This window comes from Heliconius melpomene, chromosome 15 (genome assembly GCF_056956725.1).
Source record: "Heliconius melpomene rosina isolate 202511_hmr_F chromosome 15, ASM5695672v1, whole genome shotgun sequence".
Taxonomy (NCBI): Eukaryota; Metazoa; Arthropoda; class Insecta; order Lepidoptera; family Nymphalidae; genus Heliconius; species Heliconius melpomene.
Genome location: NC_140403.1, coordinates 8,924,856 through 8,945,073, shown reverse-complemented (window position 1 = coordinate 8,945,073; position 20,218 = coordinate 8,924,856). Strand labels below are relative to the sequence as shown.

Below are 20,218 nucleotides of genomic sequence, written 5' to 3'. Positions count from 1 at the left end.
TTCCCTATAACAGGGCATACATCCCCGTATATATTTTTTTCATTTACACATTTCATTAATATTACTATAGCTACTATCACAACAAAATAAATATAATAAATATTGAACCCTTAAAACACCATGTTATATGACAATTTTAATCTTTACTTGACTAATAAATTTTGACGATAATAAAATACAAAAGGCTTACTGTTAATTGTCATCCTTGAAATTTAATTTGTGTATGTTTAAAGTCAAATTTACATACATTTGTTTAGATAAATAAATTTATAAATACTGGTTTTACAAGCTTTTAGGAATCGATACGAATAATGATAGTAACTACGTTACTTTTAAAATGCTTTTTAAATGTAGAAATTAGACATCTTATAGATTTTTTTAAAGTAAGGAAGCCTAGGAATCTAGTGTTAAGACACTGCCGTTCCTAACTTTCCGCCGAATTCTGAAGTCATTCCGCTAAAATTCTGAGTAGGAGGAACATCCTCCGTCCTAGAAGAGGGTTTTCAAACATTTTTTTCTCATGAATTTCTGAGGGAACAGTATATAAGGATATTTAATAGTACGGAACCCTCTTTACGCAAATACAACACAAGCTTGTTAAAATTTTCGTTTTCTTTTATTGACTATATTTTTTACTTTTGGATGATAAATTAATTGTAGCATATTTTATAAAGTACGATACGATTTCCGGGCCCATTTAGGTTATTTATCAGAATAACCTAAATGAGCCCTAATGATAGTTTATTTAGGTGTATATTATTAACAAATAGCATTTTAATAAGTTTATTATAACAATTTGAGAGGTATTTTTTATATACGTCACAAAAAAAATCTGCTCGAGTTTATAAAATAGAGACTAAAGTTTATCTAAGATTAAATAAAAAGATCGGATACATGAGAAAAAATATCAACATCAAATATCGTATCGTAGTCGTATCGTCATTGTAGATACTATAAATATTTATTAAGTCATTATTATATTGTATATCTTATATTCAGTTTACACTTGACACCCAATGGAACACGTTATCCATTATGGAAGATTCAACGAAACAGAAGGTAGTTGTGCCTATATATAATTTTTGAGACTATTTAGACTAGAGTGAAAACATTCCATTCTCCACTTTCCGCTAGAATTCCAGACATTATTTATTGCTCAACACGCAAGAATACAAATGTATATCCAACTAAGCTTCGTTGGTTACGAGCGCTTGGACGATTTCGGAGAGATTCTAGTCCTGCTACGTTATTTTTTAGGGTTCCGTATCTGGAAAGGAAAAAACGGAACCCTTATAGAATCACTTTGTTATCCGTCCGTCTGTCATGATTATTTATCTCCAGTTCGCGTGTATGTTTTCAACTGAAATGAATTCCAAATATTTAGGTCTTGAAGCAAAGAAAAAAATAAGCTTCTAAAACAACTTCATCAAAAGATACAAACATTTATGCACCGATTTTGCCGAATTTTGTCGGAAATTCACTGCGCAATCAAAACCTAAAGGGTACTTCCCGTGGACCTATTATATTAGTAGTTAATTATTTTATTTATATATTTCATATATCTTTACAGGCTATAATAATAATGGGAATGGTGACTATTTCCATATCAAATGGTTTTATATATGGTCAGACAGCTGGTATGGCGAGAAGTCTCAAAAAGAATGAAGAAAATCTAAATTTTAGCCCCACTGAAATATCTATGATTGGTAAGTTTGTTATTATTACGCAAAGTACTCAACGTGCAATGCCGTCAAAATTCGGTAAAAAGTGGGGAGCGGAGTATCTTAATATTTGATTTTCTCTGCCTACCCTGCTATTGCAGGCAGCGGAAAAAGCATGAAGTTGAAAATAATAAAAAGAAAATCAAATCAGTTTTCGATATATACAAAATACTCGTATATTTACTAAAATATTAATATATTATACTAAAATATAAATAAAATTATAATATTTGTTTTCCAGCGTCCGGAGTACCATTAATTGGGCTTATTGGCTTCACACTAGCCGCTCTGTTCTGTAATAAAATTGGTCGAAGATGGAGTTTCATGTTATTTTCAATGCCTATTGTAATAAATTGGGTAATTTTATACTTTGCAAGGGACATGGTTACTTTTATGCTGTCAAAAACATTCGGAGGTATTGGGCTGGGAGCGCTTTTTACTTTAAAAATATGCACTACATCAGAATATATGTCACCCAATAGTATTATTTAGTAGTAGTAGTAGCATTTTTTCTAAATTTGGTCACGACTGCTGCACCAGCCCTTGGAACGGCTGCGAGCCATTGAATTGGTATCTTTTTACACTGGAGAATTGTAGCACTTATAGCAATAATTCCAGCTGCATGTGGTGTAATTATTCCATATTTTTGGGTAGAAAGCCCTCAATGGCTAGCATCGAAAGGAAAATATGAAGAGTGTGAAGAAGCTTTCTGGAAATTACATGGAAAAAACAAAGTTACCCAAGTAGAGCTGAAGCTTTTATTGAAAATGGAAGCGGCCAAAACAGAAAACGATAATTACACTGTCAGCTCTTGGAAAAAACTATATTTAGCATCTAAGAAAAAATACTTTTGGGATTTAATGTTAGTGATGCTTTTTATTAATGCGTATTTAGCAGCTGCTGGTAAAATAAGTTTTAACTCTTTAGCTACAGTCATCTTGGAGGACATAACTGGTTCTTCAAATATTTTATACTTCACTCTGGTAGTGGACGGTTTCATCACAGCTGGATCATGTTTGTCGTGTGTTTTAATTAAAACAATGACAATGCGCACTATGCTGTTTACAACAGGACTTTTAGCAAACAGTTTGTTATTAGCATTAAGTCTTTGCTTATATTTTAAGAACAATGAAATTTACTTTCAATGGATTAATATTAGCTTGTTAGCTTTTTACTTTTTAATTGTAAAAGCTGGACCTTACCCTGTTTTAGAGGCGTTGTTGGGAGAAATATTTCCTTTAGAAATTAAGATTAATTGTTTCTTTTTATCTGGAATCGTTATGGTTGTGTCGTCGTCTCTATCAATTATGTTGATGTCAGCAATAGTAGCGTCTGTCGGATATTCTGGACTATTTTTATTGAATTTAGTCATAATGTCCATAAGCTTGGGGTATATTTGGATAAGATTACCGGAGACCAAAGGGAGAACACTTCAAGAAATTGAGATTTACATTAAAACAAAGAACTTTGAAAATATTCAAGAAGTTATCAATTGTGATCAAATAAAAGCTTCAATATAGAATATATATTTTGTTGTTTTACTGAGTACTGAATATTGAATATTTTAGTATAAATTTACGTATAAATCAGTTACACGTCTAACACTCATAGGTTTATAGCAAAAATAAAAAAAAACTTGACGAGCACTTCTAAGGTAAAAATTATATTTAAAAACATATATTTTACATTTTTTAGATAATTTCACAAAATCGTGTAAGTAAAAATAATTGGAATAGACCTCCTCTATCACCTGTATCATGCATGTTTGTCCATCTATCTATCAATCACCCTGTATATGCAAACAATATAGATAGTGTACATACTTGTATAAGCTGTAATTGTGTAAAATCAAAATATTCTTTGGCTAGATTTGGTTAATGCTTGATATTGTCACATACAAACATACGAGTACTTGATCAGTGACATTGTCTCAGGAGACTGCGAAGTGCGGCTATGAAATATGGGATTAAATTAATAAGATTTAAACTGTAAACGTGATGGTTATGAGTTCGATTCCCACTCGGGGAAGCGAAATATTAAATATATTCCTTTACTTTGAATACCATCATTGATATAGAGTCTCAAAATTAATCGATAAGTGGAAACGGAATACTTTGGCACTGGGCTCTCCACTCTCCCATTAAGCTAACAAAATAAAATATATCTCAATATAATATTACATATTATAAGATCAGCTTTAAAGTAATGGCCTATCACCAGAGTCAATACTTCTCCTTCGCTTCAGTTGCTTCTAGCTCACGTCAATCAGAACAAGATTGGATTATCTGTAACGTATACTCGACAAAATGGTGGGAACGTTGTGGGTTTAATATTATAGCATTTCTTTGTAAATTATTAAAATTAATTAAATAAATTGTAAAGTAATAGTATATACAAAAGTATGTATCTATATTTTTAGATATTTCTTAATTATATTTTTGGAGCCTTATGAAGTGTCTAGCAGGATATCCTAATAAAGCAAAATCTATTAAAATTATCTTTATGAAATTTAAAATGAACGTGGTATCTATAACCTCATTAATTGTTTTTTTTTTAAATTATTGGAATATTTTAAGTTGCTTTTTAAATTAAACTTTACTTTTACAGTTGTTTCCCCTATACTGTATCTGCCTTTACAATAAAGGTTAGGGGAGAAAAATCAATAAAGTCAAAGCAAGGACGATTTATTAGAAACCGGTGTGGTTTATATATATATCTATCCTGATGGACCCATTGCCTCATTTTTTTTATAATACATGTAAATTTATGCATACTTGAAACCTACAACTATGTCTGTATCATTACGTTGCATATCAGCTATATAATCAACAACTGTACTACTTTAATATCTTAACTTAAAGAAACCATCTCCAAGCTTACTTCCGTCTAGAAGTTCCAGTTTTTTTTCAATTTCTGTGACATTGTGTTCTGAGTGGCGGAACTTAACGCTGCATTCTGTCTTTCATATTAGTCAAATAAAAATAATTATTTATACATTATAATATAGACAAAATTGCCGTATCTGATTGCCCGGCCTCGTTCTTAATCTTCCGTATCAAATAAACATGAAACAAATTACTTTCATTTTACTCAAAAACGAAGTAATTTATCTTATTTATGTTTTTCCTTACATTACTGTGTTACGGCTATTATCCTAATTGTATTGAAAGACCTTACCGCAGCATCCAGATCCCGTTTTTCTCCCAAATTCCAACCAACAAATAAATCAACGACAGGTGTTTCTGACGCGGTCTTGGTCTCTAATATTTATTTTACATTAAAACACAATATTCTTGGTTAGGCTATTATTTTGGGCTTTGTTCTATAAAATATAGCTTTTTTGGGGTTTTCTATGGTTTTTAATTTTTTTTAGAATATTCTCGTATGAAAAAAAAACTTTATAACATATCCAACCAGGATTTGGGGCCTTGGATGTTTCGGTTTCGGGTGAAAACTAGTTATAAATAAGCTTTTTCCTAAAATATGTCGTAGTTATCAAAGTGCCTTAAACTATTTTCAATAGGTGCGGGTTCAAATCCCGATTACTTTCAAATTTGTACACGCTTTCTAAATTATTTTCCTTTCCTAAATCAACAATAACACGTTAAAAATATAAAAAAAATATTTGAATCTACAATCATTTCAACAATACATTTCCACTACACCATAACGATCTACACCAATTAATTAAAATTAATAAAACCTAAAAGTTTCATACAATTACAAACCAAATTGAAATAAACTAAGTTTAGAAATATCATCGCCTATCAAACTTCTACGGGCAAGAGGCATTGTGACAACGACAGTAGAAAGCTTTTAAAGAGATGAATATTTTATACTTCTTTAATTTGTCACCGGACTACGAGTTGGGGTTATTTGGAGAATCGATTGTTTCATTTCGGTACTGTCTGTCTGTGTGATTTTATTAACTCTGTTTTTGTTAGACGTGCTTTGTTTTCGTTTGTTTGTGTGGATTTTTTTTTGTTTTAATGAAATGAAAATATTTATAGGTGTATAAAAGTTTGTATGGGCTAGTCCCATTACGTTTTAATTATTTAATGATTTATTATTTTAAAATAAGAAAAATTATATTGTAAAGCAAATACTGAAGTCGTCGGCGTATTGTTACGACTGGCGAATTGGCAATTTTTGTCCCAACAGTCGAATATTCGCGATTCAGAACGCGACAGGCACAGGGTTGGTTCATATACTCGCTTTGGTAACAAAGAAAAGTGTAACGTAGACGTAAGTAACGCAGTGTAAGAAAAGTTTGGTAACAATGATGTGTCATTCCTGCAATGCCTCCATAATTCCATGGAAAACGGAGAACGAGAGTGCCTTTATGGGAACAGAATGTCACACAATGTGCATGAATTCTATGTAATGCATAGCTTTCTTACTCTTCAAGATATTGCATGTTCCGTAGCAGAAATCCACACCACAACTTGTCTCTACCAGAGCGTCTATATAGCTAAAGTTACAAATAATCATAATAAACTATTAAATAACCGTAAGGTAAAATTTTAATCAAATTCCAAAGCTATATATAAACAAAGCTACGTAAAACCCCAAAATAAACCAATCCAGTAATGCCAACTGGACGGCAAACAGTGAAACATAAAACATTCAAAACGCTAAAAGTGTTCTCGTGTCGACATCAAAATAGCTTTGGTTATTTAGATCTTATTTTAGAAAGCAATATATCTATTAATGTCTTATACTGAAAAATAAATATATAAAAAAAACACTTTACACTCACACAGCCACCCTAGACAGAGGAAACCTACACTCCGTTTCCGACTTTCCACCGAATTTTGTAGGCATTGCAGGTTCAGTGGAATTCAACGCCGTGCTTTGACACCAGAGTGAATAAAGGAAAATATTAAATGTAATATCCTTGAGTGAGAATGAAACCCATAACCTATAGCGGTTACAACGTCTGTTCCACGACTAGCCTAACCGGAAATTACGCTAATTCAAAAATACCTTCAAGTGGGGGGGATTATGATTCTGATCATCATTATGTTCAAAGCCAGACTGTCCCATTATGCCTCTTTTTAACAAAAGAGAAGCTTTTTAGAATATAGTTTAATACTACAATTTGTATACCATTTGTCGATCTATTCAGATCTCACTGTACAATCAAGTACGCAACTATACCTACAGAAGAAAAGGCCGTGGTCATTTTCTATTTTTGAAAGTCATTCCAGCATTGGTTCCAAAGTTAACTGCTATATCACCTTCTGGTGGCACACATATCTTATTATATTTTTTTTATTTATTTCAATCACCAACGCAGCGTACACTAACAATTAATATAGAAAAACAAAACATCTTAATATTAACAATTACATGCAATGCCTCAAAAAATTCGACGGAAAGCGGGGAACGGAGATTTTTGAGGCATTACTTGAATTCTTACTAGAACGATAAAATGAAATGAATTAATTACCATGATTGAGAATAGAATCCATAACCGCCTGCACCACGGTCTCATGTAAATAATTTTAATAATTTTGGATGAACGCTGCACTCGCCCATAGCCAGGTTGGGTAGGATAGACCGAGGGAATCTGGGAATGTTCCACATTGAAAATTTCCACTCAAACACAACACCCGTTTATTTGTGCTCCTGTGCAACGACTGGCCTCGATAATTTTACATTATTTCTTATATTATAATATGGACAGAACTCATTGTATATCTATCCTAATCGACCCTCTAACCACTTGGGCGGTGACTTTCAGTTCTAAAGGAAAGCTCTTGACTGAAAAAGGTTCTAAGGAAAGAGTTTGACTTCTAAGTTTCAAACCTATCGAACAGTTCACCCTTCTTTATAAAACGTCCATACATATATGTATAGCATTGTTATATATATAAATCCTTATTTCAATATGTTACTTCAGTCTGAAAACACAAATATTTTATTATTTATGCAAAATTAAAAGAAAAACATTTTTTATAAATCCAAACGAGAAAAAAATCATATATCATAGTATTTTTAACCTTATTGCTCTTAACTAGGTTTTTCTAAAAAATATTTGAAATATACAGGTGTTTTAGCTTCATGCTTTATCTCTAGCCCTAGGGCTAGGGTTTCTCTAGAGAAACTAGTGTTAAAATACTCCGTGTCCCATATACCATTCAATTTCCGAGACATTCCATTTTTAAAAGCGAAACTCAACGCCCCGCTGTATCTTATAACAGGAGCAAGAAAAAATAATTGCTCCCAAGTAGAAATCGAACCCCCAATCATTGCGTAGTCTTGTAAAGTCACACACTGAAACCTCTATTCTTATAGATACTTTTATCAATATATGCTCCCATCAAGTTAGATTAATGACATGGATTCTGTAGGCAGAGGGGACTTAAAGATTTTCATCTTTTATCTAACGTAAGAGATCAAAAAGGGTCACTGTGCATTCCCGCACCCTGGAGTCAGCCATAATGTGATAGAAGATCCGTTCGAGTATTAAACACGATAACACTACAGTGTTTTAGATATAAGGTTTAAGAATTTGTTGGTGTTCAAAGGAAAGTCATATAGAGAAATATTTTAATTAATATCTTGTCCATGTTAAAATCGGTTAAGTGCGAGTTCGATCTCCCATCGAGGCTTCCGTAGCAATTTCAGGCTTGTAAGTCAACGAGAAGTAGGTAAAACTTACAAAGGTTGATAAACTTATGACTTCCCTAAATAACAGACAACAACCTATATAAATATTATTGGGTTGAACACGCAAATCTTAGGAACTATTTAAATATATTTTTGGTTGGGTATAATAATACATTACGTTAATCTTTTTTCTTTTTTTTTGCTTCACGCTGTATCCCACACATTTCATAGTAGCCATAGGGGGAACCTGACAACCTAGTGTTAGGACACTTCGTTCCCCATTCATGCACTTTTATGAAACTCTCCACTTTCCACTGAATTTTTGAAATAATGCATGTTGATAGACGGAACGCCACGGATTTCGATATATTCCAATATACCTGGGATTAGAAGTATCTTGTGTACATAGAATATCTCAAACACATATTATTCGTAGTTGTTTTTACTTGCAGGCGTAGCCGCAGGTAAATGCTAATAATGTCTATATATATGTAGATAGATAACTATCTATCTATCTATACAGATATCTATAAACAGATAACTATAGAAGCATTACACGAAACTACCCTACATTAGGTTTCACTGTAATTATCTTCTAACACAACAGTATCTACATCTTGATCTTGACAATCGTGTGATTTCCATAACGAGATCGACATAATATATATAATATATGTAGATAGTACTGTATTCTAGGTACATATTATATCATGTTTTAGTAAAGCGTTATCATCTATCTATCATAAATGAATATATGATATTGAATTGGAAATTAATTTAGTATAATGTTAGTGAAGCGTGATAGTGCAATTAGATGATATCGTGCATTCTGTACTGTTGTTTTTAAAGGCAGAGTCAACTTAGTGATAAGACACTCCGTTCCCAACTCATCAATGCCTCCAGAATCCGTCAGAAAAAGGGAAGTGGAGTCTCTTCACACGAGATTCCCTCTGCCTACCCTGCTACATGCGAAACACAGCGTGAAGCTGAAAAAATAAATTCAAAAATAAGTTACGTATATATAAGGAAGTTATAAGCATGTTAAAATTTTAAATTCTCATTTTCCACTGCAGTTGTTTCTCTATTACCCGGTAAAGCATGCTGAAAGAGAATTTAAATTTGAATATGTAAAACGGTTCTTAGAGCGTTGTTTATTAAACATAGAGTTATAAGATATAAACAATGTAAATATGAAATGTAATATTAGTGTTAGTTAAAATTTTATAATAGTAATCCAATTATTATAGTTAAATCAGTAATTATAATTTGAAACTAGAAGTTATTTTTGCTTGAAGCTTGACGATGTATTCAGCATGTAGCACGGAAATCAGATCCCAGTGTTGAGACATTCCTTTCTCCACTTTTGGTCCAATTTTCGAGACATTGCTTATTGAGTGGTGGAACCCAACATCGCGTTCTGTCTTTCAGTTCATCTAAGATACATACATACTTTATGTGCCCAAATGTTAAAATAAACATTTATCCATAGTATTTTTTAAACTTCATACTGTATTGTGTTTTACTAGTGTTAAAACATTCTGTTTCCAACCTACCACTTAATTTTCAAAGCAATGTGCATTGAGATTGATTGCCCCGAATGAGAATCGAATCCACAATTATCACGTTCACGCGAAACACCATGCCATCACACCACGATGACCTCAGCCAGAGTTCAGCAAAATAATCCAATAGTAAAAAGTCATAAAAAAATATTTTTAAAACATTTCTATTCAAATACAATAATATTAACGTGACAAAGAATTAACGCCATTGTTCCGTGGGACCTCATACAAGGAGCATTGCTTAGAAATGAAAGTTATTAGACATCTAATATACGTGTTTCTCTTACTTAATTGTTTCAATGAAATTATTTGTAGTGATATTCATGAGTTTTTTGTGAATCTGCCAACTACAATTGGGGTAAGCTTTATTTCTTACGATTTTTTCTTATTATTATTATAATTTTGTGTTTGTTGATTGTAAACGTAAAGATTGTAACGCATAATGACTCGGTAAATTGGGTGGACTATGGAGAACGGAGTGTTTTAACACTAAGTCCCTTTGTCTATACTGCTATGAGAGAATCCCTTCTCTCAGTTTTCTCCTAACTCGCAATGACCGGTATTCTTGGTTATGTATAGTCTATCAATCATTAAAAGAGAATCCAGTGTCAAGACACTCCGTCCGTTACTTTCCACTTATTTTAGACATAAAATGGACCAGACCGGAACCTGTAATTAATAAGAGTGATATTATTTAAGTACATACAAATTTGCAGGACACTTTTAGCAGCGTTTGGACTGATTTTATAACGTCGATTAAAACACCAATGAGACTTCGAAGGCGAAAGAGTAAGTTAATTTATAACTCTTTTTTTCAGCTTCACGCTGTATCCCGCACATGCAGGTTAGGCAGAGGGAACCTAGTGTTAAAACACTCCGTTTCCCGTTCCATTCCGAATTCTAGACGCATTTTCTCATTTCCTCGAATGGGAATAGAACCCAAAACCTGTCGTATTTAAAGTCACCTCAAATCAAAACTTAAATTATTAAATTAATTTCAAATATACATATTTGAAAATGATATACTAAAGCACTTCCATTTATTAATTTTAGAGAAAATCAGGAAGAAACACATTTCATTCACGAGCACGACACAAATTGCTGAATTCCCTGAAGTACCATTCGAAGAATCAAACGTATTTACTGTAATATCTAATAATGTAAGACCGACTATACCTGTATTTTACCAACCTAAATGGACACGCTGGCTGGACTGGAGAGCCTTTGAGAGGCCAAGCCTTTTGGAAATTATAGAAAAGATGCGTGGGCACAGTGAGTTTTGTTCTTTTATTTTCTCTTCAATTATTTCCTGTTTATCTCCAGTGTTTGGCTATAAACGCCTGGTCGTGGGTTCGATTCACTTGAGGGAAGGAACAATTTCCTTACCCTGCTAAGTGCGGTAAAACGAAATGTTTCGAAAACGTGAAAAATGGAGAGTGGAGTGTTTTAAATTTTAATAACGTCGGCTCTAGTGCAGGACTTTCAAATATAATTTATAATTTTCATTTATTAGCATTAAAATTTAGAAAAACAGTTACAATTGAGGCAATCGTAGATGACAATTACCGCGATAATTGTGGGTTCGATTCTCATCCAAAGTGAATCATTTTCATGCCCCCCACTCTTGCGGGATGAAGCGTGAAGCAAAAGAAAATCAATTAGAAACTATTCTATATAGGTTAACAATTAATATTGTCAGGAACATCTACAACCGAGAGATTTGTGGACCAATTATATGAAGGAGCAATGTTGAGGAAGCAGAATGTAGCTGAAGAAAATGATGAACATCTGTTCGGTGTGTTGTTATTTATTTAATTACTGTTGCGTTGCTGGTTCTTAGTACTTTTTGTAATAAATGACTATGGTTTTTTTTTTCAATTTTTTAACGATTATTGTTATTTCTTGATTTTTTTTTTATTCTATTAGGTATATTATTATATTGACTTTGCTTAAAGTAAATTATTTTTTAAAAAAAGCTGCTTACAGAACTATTATTATATGCAAAAGTTAAACAAAAACTAAATTTTAGAAAATAATATTTTATTTTTTTCAAATAATAAGTGAAATTATTGACACTGGTTCACCTATTTACTATTTCAAATCTATTTTTTTTGTGAGTCTAATATGGATATTTTTTTAAAATATTTTTTTAAACTTGCATTTCATGTATTTAGTAGATATCAATTAATATTATTTATTTCTTGGCTGCCCGAGGAGTTGTTTTTTAAAAAAAGGCTAAAAATAGTATAGCTTTTTATTTTTTTTACTGTATTCTGTACATAGCAGAGAAGGCAGAGGGAACCTGTGCATATTTCTCACTTTCCACCGGAGCCTAGAGGCATTGTATATTGAGTGGCGGAACTTAACCCCGCGCTTTAAGTCGTTACATAAGAGAGAAAATAATTACAAAAATGGATGTCAAAGCAAACTTCCAGTTATTCAATTACAAATCGATAGTATCATTAATCTAACAATGAAACGATGCGTATTGTCTCTCATTTGATAAGGGTCGGTGACAAGTATTCCACCTGACACTGCTTTCTGCTGGATGAGGGATTTGTGTGTCAAATATGTATACGTATATTTGGTGCACCTGCTATTTTATAATTAATTTTTTATATTTTTTAATGAAATAAGCCATGGAAGCCATCATGGCGCAGTGGCACACATGTGCGACTGTAACGCGATAGTTTTGGGTTCGATTCCCATTTGGGAGTGAAACTATTTGATATTTTTGTTTCCTCGCCTTAGTAACGAAGCAAAGGTAGCGTTGAGTGTACTCAAAACTGAAATTTCCTAATGAGGAACGAGGTTTCTTACCACTAGGTTCCCTTTACCTAACTTGCTATTTTTATACAGCGTAAAGCTAAAAAGCATACACAATAATTTTATCTTACACAGCGAGGAAATAGAAATAATTCGTTGCCCTCAGTAAGAACAACCATCGCGATTACAGTCACATGCTCTACCACTACACCACGATGCCTTCAATAAAATCAATTAATTATAAATAATTTAAAATAAATCGATAATAATATAAGATACTGCTATTGTCAGTTCTGTTGAGAAGAGCTTGTGAGAAAGTCAACAGTTACTACTCCAAATATTATTTACTGCAAACTTATAACAATCATTAGTTTCACACGTGAGCGACAATTAATCTCACAAGTAAAGTTAAGGCCAGTCGTGGCACACGGGCACAAAGTGTGAATGTAAGCGTGAATGGTTGTAGGTTCGATTTCCACTGAAATGAAATGAAATATTCAATATTTCATTTCTTCGCTCTGGTGTCGAGGCAAGCCACGGCTTCAAGTTCCGCCACTCAACACACAATGCCTCCGGAATTCAGTGAAAAATGAGAAACGGAGTGTTTTAACACTAGGTTCCCTCTGCCTATCCTACTTTGTGCGGGATACAGTGTGACGCTAAAAAAATAGCTCTAATTATCAGAAACAGTGCGGCATTTAGTTGTGCCATTTTAAATGCAAAGTCGATGCATGAACAAGCCGACAGATTATATGTACATGTAGATAGCCATCTACCCACATATATGTGGGGGGCCCTCATATATGTGGGATACAGCATGAGGCTAAAAAAACATTAATCTACCCTAAAATCCAGGACAAAGACAAACTATCATCTAATCTTCACTATATTTCTGAAAATTTAAATAAACTTACCCCACAAAACGTAAAAAAAATTACCTCCCGATCAACTATAACAATAAACAGAGTATCTCAACACAAAGTGTTTCCAGGTGGTGCACAGAGTAAGATTACTCAAAAGGATGCTGTAAGCCAGGCTAGACCTTGTACGATACAATTTCCGTCAGGGCTTATACGCATTAACATAACATCCGAATAACAGATCGCTTTATATGGCGATAAGATTCCGAAATACAGAAATAATGTCTAAATGCTTTGTTTAAATATTTATTATATTAGTTTTTATATTATTTTCGCATCATCTATATCTATGGAGGGCAGTTGTGGCTCAGGGGCACAAGGGGGTAACTGTAAAGCGACGGTTGTGAGTTTCGATCCTCATTTGGGGAAATAAATATTTTTCCTGGCACATCAAATTCGTCAGAAAGTGAGGAACAGAGTGTTTTAACATTACGTTCCTTCGCAGGTTTAAAAACTGAAATATTCACGCCTCTTCTCTGTCTCGATTTTTTTTAGTTTGGTTAATATTGCTATGTTTTTTATATAGGCGTAGTAATATGTTGATATATTTTTTTAATAACGATGTTATATTGCGCCAATGTAATTGAGTTCTTTTAGCTTCACGCTGTATCCCGCACATAGCAGGTTAGGCAGGGGGAACTGGGAAACTAATAATAAGTCACTCCGTTTCCATTAACCACCACTTTCCACCGAATTCTCGAGACACTACGTGTTCAGTGCCGAAACTTTACGCCAAGCTTGACCTCTATACCAGAGCGAGTATATAAAATTTCAAATATTTTATTTTCTCGAGTGGTAATCGAACTTATAACCTACCGCATTTACAGTCGAATGCTAGTGCCACTGCGCCACTAGCCTAATATATTAGCAATATTCGATATACGCCAAAAACTAGTATTTTATTCACAAAGTAGAAACATTCCATGATTTCTGACGAAGATACGTACGGGTGGGTGTAAGGACAAAAATATGTGTGATATCAAAAAGGCAATCTCACTCATATCTTTCGGATCAAATAGCAAAATTACAAGTCACCCCCGGCGTCGATGGTACCTCCCAACCCTCAGTGTCCGCTTTGATCCCTTCAAACTATCTTTCACTATGAGAAACATGAATGAGTCAAGTTTATTTGAAGTATATAATATATAAATAAATATGTTTTTCTCAGCATAGAATTTGATTGGAGGTGTAGTGGTAGTGGATTCAAATTAGATTCGGTGGGATTTATTATTGTTTGTTGTTGTGTTGTGATGTGTAAGAAAGACACTATATTTTTTTCAGCTTTTTCCATATAACATTGTACACAGAGGAAAACTAGTGTTAGCAAGCTTAGTTTCGTTTGTGATGAGTGACTAAACTCAATGCCCCGCTTGCATATTATTAACAAAATAATATAATACTAGCAGACCCGCGAACTTCGTATCGCCTAACAGTCGATTTTTTTTTATTCTGCTATTAGCGACACCGGGTCAGCTAGTAAGATAAAAAAAATAAAAACTTAAACCATTTTTAATTCTTGTAATATTCATTAAAAATTATAATAAAAATAACAATTTCCGATATCTTATTATGATGCCTACTTATTATATTTTATTTTATTTTTACTTATTCTAAATTCAGTTTCATTTTCATTGTAGTACTTTATGGTACACGTTATTTTTTGTTTGGTTATCTGGCGCGTAAATAAACAGAGCAGATGGTTTTCCAGCACGGGAACAGGCAACGTACAACAAACCATGCGAGAAACATGAGTTTTCTATATTAATACCACAAACACTTAATAACTGCCCCTGGGATTTGTTTATAGTCATTGCTTTTTTATCGCTAATCGTGTGCCGTTACAAAGTTTCAGTTGGTTAATATTTCGCAACATTATAACTACACATTCAAGCTTTAATTGAAGGTTGTGAGGCGGCAATCCTGGCAAATCAAGTGAATTTAAAAATTCCGGTGGATAGTTCACGACATCGTGTTCATTAGTTGCCGTATCAACTGACTTATGTGTCCTTATTTTGCCAGGAATGCCATCTTAAAAATTTATATTTAATTCATTTACATCAACATTTGGAAGCATTATATGAATGAGTTCATCTTTTGATTACGTTAACTGACAAGAACTATCAGGAAAGGTGATGCAGCCAGTCAGCGCATCTACAGGAAGTTTGCCATTACCAATATCAATGAGTTGTTTAGAGAATATGTCTCCAGATTGATCATTTTGCAACATGACACGCATATTCTTGCTTAAATGTAATACCTTGACATGTTTCCACAATTTCGAGGACTTTAAACATGAATTCAGTTCATCAGCTTGCATTGAACGTGGAACCACTGGCAATCCTCCTCCTTATAATAAAATCATTGCGCCACCAAATTGATTGGCAAACTGAGTTTTTACAATAACCTTACAATATTGGCAAGCAGAGTTCATAGGTCCAATAGCAACACAGGTGTAGGCACTGCTGGCATCAATTGATATATCGTAACAAAGAGCAGCTCGATTCAAATTTGCAACATTATCAGTCAACTATCGTGGTCACGTTCCTTGCAATTTTCACGTTCTGGGTACGATTAGTTTCTTCTGGCTAAATTTGTCCACCGCCTTATAGAAGGCATTTTTTGTAAGTCACAAATACACAACACTTTATTAATTTTATAAAATTTGTGGCTTTTAGATTTAGTAATATAGACGCACAATGAGACGTTTACATTTCAATTGACATCTTACTATAGAAATATTGACAAATATTGACATTAACAGACTGAGATCCCAGGGCCCCCAGACCTACATCATTTTAACAAAGCTGAAATTTTGAGGTTTGATAGTCTAATATGTACTTAAGACTCTTTAACTTAAAAAACCTTCAGAGATAGTGCCAACTTAAAGCACACTTTCAGTTGCGTTAAAGAAGAAAGTCTCTTTTTTTCTCATTTATTTATGTACCACACAATAAATAAAGTACAGAAAACTTATGATAAGAGAAAAAATGTGTACAATGGATAACTTATCTCTAATAGAGATCTCTACCAGAAACCCTTGAATGTAGCGGATGTTAAAAGAAATGATTCGGGTGCGGTATTTTAATATAATGTTTATAATAATAATAAACCTACATACAAATATACATAATATTAATCAATATTACTATACCTACATAAATATATACAATGACATAAAAGAGTTGAAACAGAAAAAGAAAATTAATAAAAAAAAGACGAAGCGACTACTAAAGATTCCAATTGAGATTAAGAAATGTTGTTTTAATTTGATTTTAATAGTATTTAGAAATGGATTGCCCGACAGTATAGAGTTAGGTAGTGAGTTCCATAAGCGCACTGCTTGAACTGTGAAGGATTTTTCATAGAAAGAGTTATTAAATATAGGGCACTCAAGCTTTCTTAGAGTTACACATGAGCGTACAGGTCTTTCACTTGGAAGTGTCAATTGAAAACGCTCCCTTAAGTAAAGAAGAGAGTTTTTATATATGTTTTAAAGTAAAAAATGTATATTTCACATTCTTTCACGTGGACTTTTACTTCTGCCAGACGTCATAAAGGTTCTTTAAAATTGGGGCAAATTACATTAAAGTAAATGTAAAATTTATAATATATTATTTACGGACTATTTCAAGACCCCTCTAGCCCCAGACCCTAAGCAACCAGATCAATCCGATGGCTTTATCATTTTTCCAAAATGATATATACCGTTATTTTTCTCTACCTCTGAAAGGATCCCATTTTCAAGTTAGTGAGTAAGCATACTGTCTTAACTACATGTAAGACTAATAGTCCTCAAAATTTCACCTTTGCTAAAATGACGTCGGTCTGGCAGCTCTGGGTTCTTGGGCTATAATATTTATACGATACTAACGTCACTCAATTGTTTTGCCTTCCAGGAATCCAGCTACTAACATTTTTAACTTTATAGTAGTGTATTAAAGTCCAAATTGACTTTTAAGTAGATATTAATAGGAATCTTGGGAATGGGAATATAGAAAAGTCATGTTTTTGGACCTTTTCTGGTAAATTTTATTTTTTTTCTGTCCGTTGGAGCCATCCTCGTACTTCAAGGAATATTATAAAAAAAGAATTACCGAAATCGGTTCAGCTGCTCTCGAGGTTTGCGCTTAGCAACACATTCAGCGATTAATTTTTATAAAAAAGAAGATATTTCGTATATTGTTTTCATATTATAGAATTACTTTTGCCTCCTTCCAGAGTGAGGTAATGAAAATATTAAATATTTCATTTCTTCAAGTAGGAATCGAACTCAGAACCTGTCGTGTATACAGTCCGGTGCTTGTGCCACTGCGCCACATCGGGCCTCAAAATTATAAGAATTTAATTTTTTTTATCTGTGATACACATATATGTTACCGATTTATGGATTTTCTTTTTAAATTTTATTTAATTTGTATATATTTATTAAAAATATTTACTTAAATTTATATCATTTGGTGTTGAACCATTTTAAATAATAATTATGGTATTACGTAAACGTCAAAACAAATGTTTATTACGTAGAATAATTTATTTTAAGACGACTGACGAATTATATGTAATAAAGTTTAGCTGGGTGACTGGGGTTCCACATTGGATCCAATTTTTTTTTATGTCAACAGAAAATGCTCATCACGTTGAATAACTTTTCCTAATTCGTTGTATTGATATCTCTTATAGATTAGGCGGGCTACTAGGGTCTCACATCAGGTATTCGGACTATCAAAATAAATTATAGCCTATATGTTGCCGAAGACTAATAGCTATGCAACAAAAGAAGTTTTATTTAAATCTGTCCAGTAGTTTTTGAGTTAAAGAGTCACAACAGACAGACAGACAAGAATTCCAAAAATCATATTTTTACCTTCTATTAGTTGTATTGAGTCCCCCTGAAGTGTTTTTTTTTGTTTATATTCAATGTACAGATTTTACCCCCTTTACAGTTTTATTATATATATAGATTAACTAAAACAGTCATTTTTTTAATCACATTTTTTATATATTTTTATACATTTTACCACTTATATTCTTTAAATATAATTTTTGTACTACCCTTTATTTATTACCACATTAATTCTAGTTCCCACTGAGAGGATCAGTTGGGGGTAGTTTTATAAGGATTCTATATATTTAAAAACGTTTAATAATATAAACAGGTTACTTCACTAATAATATAGCCTTAACTGCTTCCTGCAAATAGCAGAGAATATCGAAAGTGTCAACACTCTTCATTCTCAGTTTTCCATCTGGAATCGAGGTATTGTGTTTTATGTATGGTGTGCATGAGGATTTAAAAGGGCCAGGCGGGGCCGCTGCCCGAGGCCTCCCATAAAAGAGGGGGCCCCCACAAACGATAACTACTATGATAGTTTTGGTTACATCGAGAATTTTTTGAGTGGCGGAATATAACGCCATGCTTTGCTTAGCCAGTGTGGGAATGAAAATAAATCACTGTTCCGAGAGGGAAATGAACCCATTGTCTAACTTGGCCACGGTATACAACTTACTACGAGATATATACAAAAAAATAAGAACTAAATTAAACAAGTAAGAAAGTTATGCTCCGATAAACTTCACGGCAAAAGCCCAAAGCTTCGTATGTAAGTTTGTAACTTAGAGATAAAAAAGGAACTTCAAAAGAAACCTCAAATGGTTGGTACATACTATATTTACATACCAACTATTCTTCGAATACAACTGCTTCTTTATAATGTAAGGAGTAAAACAAATAAAAAAATATACGTAACTCAATTATAAGCAAAACAATTATCCCGCAAAGCAGGATAGAGGAGACATGGTCTAAGATATTGATGTTGCGTGGTGGAATTTAACGCCGCGTTTAATTTTAATTTACGACGCATTATTCGTAATTAGGCTATGTACAAAATGTATATATAATTTCCTTTCATAAACACAAATTACATTAAAGATCCACAGAAAAAAAAGGAAGAAAAACATCAAGAAAAACCAAACAAAACTGTTATACATATAAATGCTATACCAGTTCCATAGACTTTACTTGACCGATCTCTTTGATGTTGAACGAGGGTCTCATTTGTATATCGACAAAGAAACAGGAATGATTGGAATAAATATGTAGGGAAATAAAATATGAGTTGACTGACGCACCCTTCAATCTATGGAGTCCCAATACGAATGTTAGATAAAAGAAATACACTGATCTACTTATAGAAAGTTTAAATTGATTTTTTTTATGTGGTTCATTGAACGCTTTCTTATATTTTTCTTATATTCTAGACGTCGCCAGTTAATTTGTTCTCGTGGGCTTTACAGCCGAAAAGGGAAATTCAATTTTTTTCTGTTTCTGTAGTAATTTAGAGAATTCTTCTCTCTGTCTGTCTCTATACCTGTCGCTCTGTTATTGCTCACATTTTCTAAGTATTCATATATTCCAAATTTCAGCTTTCTTCCAATAGTTTCGCTCGTGTGTTGTTTGCGAGTTATTCAGTAACAGAAATGTTTTTTGTAATATATTGCCAAGGTCATCCCGTCTATTTCGGCCTGCCACAAAATTTGGTGACGTTGTACAGGCCACGAGGGACCAAGGCACGGGTCGATAGGATATAGATACCTCCAAAATGCGCCACCTTAAAGGCAGGCAACGCATCTGTAG

At 33.1% G+C, this 20,218-nt stretch overlaps 2 protein-coding genes across 2 annotated transcripts in view; one reads left to right on the top strand and one right to left on the bottom strand.

Moving 5' to 3' along the window:
- The window catches only part of LOC146531634 (uncharacterized), a 93,035-nt gene that overhangs the window by 52,467 nt on the left and 20,350 nt on the right, over positions 1-20,218 (bottom strand). The window lies entirely within an intron of this gene.
- On the top strand, positions 10,100-11,723 carry LOC146531635 (uncharacterized). The gene is made up of 4 exons (XM_085198727.1): positions 10,100-10,256; positions 10,615-10,687; positions 10,952-11,170; positions 11,598-11,723. Exons 1-4 carry the CDS (start codon positions 10,146-10,148, stop codon positions 11,711-11,713), a joined length of 519 nt encoding a protein of 172 aa, XP_085054853.1. The 5' UTR covers positions 10,100-10,145; the 3' UTR covers positions 11,714-11,723.